Source organism: Eriocheir sinensis, chromosome 19, assembly GCF_024679095.1.
Source record: "Eriocheir sinensis breed Jianghai 21 chromosome 19, ASM2467909v1, whole genome shotgun sequence".
NCBI lineage: Eukaryota > Metazoa > Arthropoda > Malacostraca > Decapoda > Varunidae > Eriocheir > Eriocheir sinensis.
In genome coordinates, this window is record NC_066527.1 from 16,087,511 (window position 1) to 16,095,010 (window position 7,500).

The window sequence follows — 7,500 nt, forward strand, 5'->3', positions numbered from 1 at the left end:
ATAGGTGAAAGATCTTTACTCATCGGGAAAAGAAAGAAGAAAGAAGAGTAAATAGGTGAAAGATCTTTACTCATCGGGAAAAGAAAGAAGAAGAAGGAAGAGTAAATAGGTGAAAGATCTTTACTCATCAGGAAAAGAAAGAAGAAGAAAGAAGAGTAGATAGGTGAAAGATCTTTACTCATCAGGAAAAGAAAGAAGAAGAAAGAAGAGTAGATAGGTGAAAGATCTTTACTCATCAGGAAAAGAAAGAAGAAGAAAGAAGAGTAGATAGGTGAAAGATCTTTACTCATCAGGAAAAGAAAGAAGAAGAAAGAAGAGTAGATAGGTGAAAGATCTTCACTCATCAGGAAAAGAAAGAAGAAGAAGGAAGAGTAGATAGGTGAAAGATCTTTACTCATCAGGAAAAGAAAGAAGAAGAAGGAAGAGTAGATAGGTGAAAGATCTTTACTCATCAGGAAAAGAAAGAAGAAGAAAGAAGAGTAAATAGGTGAAAGATCTTTACTCATCAGGAAAAGAAAGAAGAAGAAAGAAGAGTAGATAGGTGAAAGATCTTTACTCATCAGGAAAAGAAAGAAGAAAGAAGAGTAAATAGGTGGAAGATCCTTACTCATCAGGAAAAGAAAGAAGAAAGAAGAGTAGATAGGTGAAAGATCTTTACTCATCAGGAAAAGAAAGAAGAAAGAAGAGTAAATAGGTGAAAGATCTTTACTCATCGGGAAAAGAAAGAAGAAGAAAGAAAGAGGAATAGACAGATGAAGAATCCTTACGTATTCATAAGGAAAAGAAAGAAGAAGAAAAAAAGAAGAATGGACAAAGATGAAAAGCGTTGCCTGTTCATAAAAAAGGAAGCAGCAAAAAAAAAAAATGGTACTGATTAAAAACGTAACCAGTTCATGAGCAGAAACAAGAAAGAAAGAAAAGAAAAGATTTAGAAACAGAGAAACGTTACCGGTTTAAGACGAAAAACTCTGATATTAATGAAAAAACGTTGCCTGCTCATAAGAACAAACAGACTGATGACAAACGGTTCTATAAATGAGAAAAACGTTACTGGTTAATGAGAAAACTTTATCAGTGCATCAATGAAACGTTACCGGTTGGTGAGCGAACGTTAAAGTCAAGGTGAAGATGCAGGCGAAGGTGATAATTACAGGTGATCAAGACAGAATTAAATACGAATGAAAAAAATATACTTGTGAATCGGAAAACGTCACCTGTGGATTGAAAATGTTACCAGTGGATTGACGGAAGAGAGGAATGGTGTGTGTGTGTGTGTGTGTGTGTGTGTGTGTGTGTGTGTGTGTGTGTGTGTGTGTGTGTGTGTGTGTGTTTAATAATAATGCTTAGCGCCGCGTGGTAGAAAATAATTTACAACTAAAGCGGCGGAAATAAAAGTTGACAATACGCCATTATTAATTTTTTGAACAGCGAGTGGAAACGATTTTGTCATATATATTAATTAATCTGACGGTATGTGTGTGTGTGTGTGTGTGTGTGTGTGTGTGTGTGTGTGTGTGTGTGTGTGTGTGTGTGTGTGTGTGTGTGTGTGTGTGTGTGTGTGTGTGTGTGTGTGTGTGTGTGTGTGTGTGTGTGTGATTTACATAGATTTACATAGAAAATCAGACCACACAGACCCCATGGTCCAGACTTGGTGGTCTGTCCTTAAACCTAAGTGATTTTACATTAATCAGAAGACTCCAAAACGTTGCATTTCTACTCTAGTTGATATTGAGAGAGAGAGAGAGAGAGAGAGAGAGAGAGAGAGAGAGAGAGAGAGAGAGAGAGAGAGAGAATAATAAGAATAAGGGCTTTATTTCCATTGTTCCAATGGCTATTCTTTTACATGAGACTTACGCTTACGAGAACATTAAAATGAAGTTAATACACAAAAGAAAACACCTATATTAAAATTGAGTTAGACAACATTCGTGAGTTATAAGGTAAAAAGTATTAAACATAAAAAGCTAAAACGTTATCATCATAAAAGGTTAAAGTATACTTTAAAGTGTTAAGATCAGAGTATGAGTAAGATGTAGTCAGACAATATAACATAAAATGTTTAAATATGGCGAGGCAGTCGGAGTGAAAGTGTAAAAAAAAAAAAAAAAAAAAAAAATGGAACATGTCATGTAATATTCACAATTCAAATTGTTTGTTGAAAAGATGTATCTTCAGACGTGTTTTAAAAGTGTTGAGGCAGGAAGTATTTTTTACGTTGTTAGGAAAGCTGTTCCATAGTGTGGGTCCGGCAACTTGGAGGGACTTGGTGCCCAAGTTAGTGCTGCACGTGGGGACGTAGAGCTGTTCAGATTGCCTCGTGCTGACATTGTGGTTGTGCCTCTCACTCACTGTTGGCAGTGGAAACGCCCAATTAGGAACTTTTTTTATTAATGAGTTTGTAGATAATTACTCCGATTTCAAAAGTATGTTTCTGTTTTATTTTGAGCCAGCCAAGTTCTTTGATAAATGGAGTAGCGTGTTCACTCCTGGGAGCTCCTCCAAGTGCTGCCTTTTCTGCAAAATTTTGTAGTTTTTGCACGCGATGTATTTGAGAAGCATTATTAGCTCCCCAGATACTGATCCCATAATTAATTATACTCATGACTAATGACTGAATGGCATAAATTCTTGTTGTTTTATTAAAGTGTTCCCTTAGTCTATTAACGTACATAATTGTTGCGTATACTGTTTTGCTCATCTCGGAGATATGTGCACCGAACAATAAGTGGCTGTCAAAGTAAACGCCCAGGTTCTTAAGAGATGAACTGGGAGTGGTAACGTTCCCGTCCACCTGCATGTGAGTGTCGGGAGGAGTCTGTGCGAGGAGCCGCCTTGTTCCAGTGAACATGCACTGCGTCTTTTGTGCATTTAACAGTAGACCAATCTTATTAAAGTATTGTTTTGCAAGTTTAACAGTTCCTTCTCCTTTACGTATTATGTTGTTAAGATCATCTATGTAAACACTGTGGATGAACTGGGTGTCGTCAGCATACTGGATTATTTGGCAGTTCAAGAAATAGCGCCAAAGCATAGACTTCACAACTAGTTGACGGGAAATCTCTTCAGTCTTGGCGCGCTGGCTTCGCGTAAGGGGCCGATTGTTATGGCGACTTTCACTGCGACAACTCAAACACACTCTGCGTTCTTACTCCGAATTTAAGTGGAAACAGGACGAAATCTTCAAGTTTTAGTGCATACAAGCAGGCAGGAGTGTCTCTAGAGTGATTTGGTCGAGGATTCAAGGTAACTTATATAAAATAGCACCATGCGTGCACTTTGAAAACGTTGTGTAAAAAATGGCAAATTTGCGTAACTTTAGGTTGAAATCTTTACGTAAAATGAATGATAACTGTAGGATAGTGAAGTCCACAGTTTTACGTATTAGGAAACAAGAAATGTACGTTTAGTTAGTGCCTACATGGCAACTCAGCTCAGTTCCCGCGTCGCCTAACTCGCCTTAGGCACGCAGTCACACTTCTCTGTAAAGGATTATCGCTGTCCTGCCTCTGTTTACTCTCCAAGTAAAGGACCTACAGTTATTCATCGTCTCTGTACCCTTCCCCACAACTGCAAGGATCCAGAGGACGATACAAGAAGACACAGAAGGCAGTGGATCGAGTGGAAGTGACGGAGGAGACACAAGATATGAGGACGCCGCGACCCCGTGGAGTAAACTGTGGAGGAGCCGTACTACGCCATCAGTGCAGTGGCTCTGCACATCACGTGCAATGCCCTGCCCGCCTCCTGCAGGGACATCATCCTCCGCAAGATCCCCGGGGTCGAGTATGTGTGCATGGGGAAGGCCAACTCTGACCCGACTGAGCACTCTTTCGGCAAGCGCCACACCATGTGCGCCGCCAACTGGACGAGCGTGCAGAACTTCATGGTGAGCAACAGGTTGGACCAGCGCCTGCATTTGCTGAAGCTCGTCGGGTTCTTCCCCGGGGACGTGCAGGCCGACCTGGACCGGGCCAAGGCAGAGAAGGAGGACGACGAGGTGATCTTGGCCCAGCTTGCCAGGGAGCTGGCCGACGACCAGCCGGACCCGCCGACGGACGAGTTGCTCCTCGCCGCGGTCGGCTACCTGGCCAGGAAGGTCCAGGCCAACTCCTCTGTGGCCGAGTGCTGCAAGCAGGAGCTTGCCCAGCAGGAGGAGATGAAGATTACCGTGGAGCTCGAGAGGGCGACCCGCCCTCTGTGATGTTCGACGCCCTGGTCGAGCTGGTCGACAGGGGAGAGCTGGAGACAGCCCAGGCGTCAGCGGCGGCCATCTCTCTCCCAATGCCCCATGGCGTCCTTCGATGTCGGTGTGGACCCCCTCCAGTGGGGACAAGGGAGAGCGCAGGTTGAGGTTCCTTCCTCTGCCATGCGCCACAGGGACGGGTTCAGGCACCTCCTGGAGTTCCTGGCGGCCTCAGACCCGACCTTGCAGGGGTACAGGTGCCAGGAGGGGGCAACCTGGCCAACACCATCTTGCCGCACATCAGCAGGTCCCTCTTCAACTGTTTCGGTGCTAATTTCTCCAAGGACGTGACCTCAGAAGCGAGGAAGAACAAGGCCTTGAAGCAGCCGACCGGCAGGAAGAGGAGCAGTATCGAGGAGGGCAGGAAGGAGACGGCGAGGAACAGGGACGTGTACAAGTCCAGGAAACTGACCAAAGGCTAAAGTGATTGTTCAGGGACGAGGGCCAGATAGCCGGCAAGACGTGCTGCTGCAATAGTGACATCAAAATAAGTTGTGATTGTATATAGAAAATGAATATTTTGCTTTTGTTGAGTAAAATTAAGATGTTTCTGCATGCTTTCCTCAAGTATTAAGTTTCTAATGTGAAAATTAAGTGATTTATTAGATGTTAAAACTTACGTAAAAATTGCACTAAATAAAAACATAAGTAGCTATTTCGGGCAAAAACTTATAAGATATGCTAAATATTGCTATTGATTCTGAAAATATAAGTGATTATCTCTGCATTTGGTGATGTTTGTGCATCTAGCGTAAAATCTGAGGATTTTATAGCCTTTTTAAGTTTTGTTATACTTATATAAAAAACAATTAATCGGGATTTTATTAGGGAACGACTTTGAATTTTTTGATACCGCTGCTCATGGAGACTCATATATGCCTAAGGGAGGTGCCTGTTTTAGTTTCAGGTCGCTAGCTGCTTTGGTTTTGAAAATATTTAAATTTTAAATTTTTGAAAATCGGCCCCCTGCGAATCGGCCCCGCGCCCCGTTTCCCGTCAAGAGATTGTGAAGTCTATGGCCAAAGGTTGTTTACATATATAATAAATAAAACTGGACCAAGTACTGATCCTTGAGGCACACCGTAGGACATGCTGTAGAGAGAGAGAGAGAGAGAGAGAGAGAGAGAGAGAGAGAGAGAGAGAGAGAGAGAGAGAGAGAGAGAGAGAGAGAGAGAGAGAACATAATAGTCACCTTCAGGGTACAGGTGAGTTCCAATTTTGATCCAATTCTTTCCTTTCCTTTTTTTTCTTTTCCTCGCTTAATATATTTCTTCGATACTTGTGATTGCTTGGCGCGCACACACACACACACACACACACACACACACACACACACACACACACACACACACACACACACACACACACACACACACACACACACACACGAAAAATAATTGATTAAGAAGTTTGGAGCAGAAGTTGACGAGTGCGCGAGTCTCTTGCGTGTTGTTTCCGAACTGTCAATTTTGCAGTCCATAGAAACATGCAAGATTGAGAGAGAGAGAGAGAGAGAGAGAGAGAGTTTAAAGTACTATTTCTATCAATCTCTCTCTCTCTCTCTCTCTCTCTCTCTCTCTCTCTCTCTCTCTCTCTCTCTCACTATATCTTAACTTCGCCCAAACTCTCCCACTTACGATTCACTTCCTAAATCATCGTTCAGCCCGTGTGTGTGTGTGTGTGTGTGTGTGTAAGCGAAGAGATGAGAGAGGGAAGTGGGCGAAGGTGAGGCTGAATTGTTTTTTTGTTTTGTTTTGTTTTGTTTTGTCTTTTTTTTTTCTTGTCTTTATTGTTGTTCTTATTGTGGTTCTGTTTTTTCTTCTTTTTCTTATTTTTATTTGCCTGTGTTGTTATTCTTGTTTTTGTTCTTCTTTATTTTTCTTCTTGTACTACTTCTACTCCTTCATCTCTTCGTCTTCTTTGTCTTTTCTTTTTCTACTTTTTCTTCTTGTTCTTGGATTTGGTTTTTATTTTGTTCTTTTTCTTCTTGTTCTTCCTCCTCCTCTTCTTCTTCTTCTAACCTCGCGCTTGTATTTTTTTTTTCTATTCGTCTTGTTCTTCTTCCCCTTGTTCTTCTTCTTCCACTTCTTCATTATCTTCTTCTAACCTCGCTCTCATATTCTCACACACATGACTCCCTTTCCATCGTACACTATCATCATCATCATAACTATCATCATCATCATCATCATCTTCATTAGTCTTACCTCATACTCATTTTCTAACACACATGAATCTTCCAAACTTACACTATCTTCAGCCTTACACCATCATCATCATCACCATCACTACCATCACCATCATCATCATCACCATCACTACAATCACCATCATCTTCATCAACACCATCATCTGCCTCACCTCGTGCTGGGACATCTTGGGGACGCTCTGCACGGCGGCGTCTTGGGTGGGTAGCGGAACATACTCTTCCAGCAAGGCGGGGTCAGGGCGGATAGACAGCAGTAGGCGGGCCGGCGGGGTGTGGAAGCGAGCCGGCCTGCCCTGGAAGATGGAAAGGATGAGGGAGGGAGGGAAGTGATGGGAAGGAAAGGGGAAGGAGAAAAGTGAGGGAAGGATGGGGAGAGGACGGATGAAGAGAAAGGGGTTGAGAAAGAGAAAGTGGAACGGAAGAAAGGGTTATTGAACTTTTTCAGATGCTTGAAGACTTGAATCATATCCCCTCATAGGCGTCTTTTCTCCAGTGTAAAGAGATTGAGTCGCTTGAGTCGTTCCTCATACGGTTGAGCCCTTAAGGTTGGAATCATCTTTGTGGCGCGTCGTTGAATCCTTTCCAGTAAAGCAATGTCCTGTCTGTAATTAGGAGACCAGAACTGGAGAGGTTAGGAAAAGGGAGTGGGAAGGGGAGGAAAGAAGAGGAAAGAAAGGATTGGGATGGGGATAGGAGTGAGGGAAGGGATGGGGATGGGGTAAGGAAAGGAAAAGGGGGAAGGGTGTGTATAGAAAGAGGAAGGGGAGGGAAAGGAAGGGGAAAGGGAAGGAATAAATAGAAAGGCGAAGGAAAAGAACGAGATGGTGAATGGGAGGAAAAGAGAAAGAGAGAGAGAGAGAGAGAGAGAGAGAGAGAGAGAGAGAGAGAGAGAGAGAGAGAGAGACTGTCACAACTTCACAAGGTCTCAAAGTCGTGCAAGAACGTCCAAACTCACGTTGTGTGTATGTCAAAGAATCCTCCTCCTCCTCCTATTCCTCGACCTGAAAGTTAGTTATTCTCTCTCTCTCTCTCTCTCTCTCTCTCTCTC

General features: G+C 42.9%; 1 protein-coding gene across 1 annotated transcript in view; it reads right to left on the reverse strand.

Annotated features, from left to right (window-relative positions):
- LOC127000987 (dynein axonemal intermediate chain 2-like) overlaps positions 1-7,500 on the reverse strand; it is a 48,914-nt gene that overhangs the window by 40,485 nt on the left and 929 nt on the right. Inside the window, exon 2 of the mRNA XM_050865161.1 lies at positions 6,605-6,745. Within this exon, the coding sequence (XP_050721118.1) occupies positions 6,605-6,745 (141 nt within the window). The remainder of the gene's footprint in view (positions 1-6,604; positions 6,746-7,500) is intronic.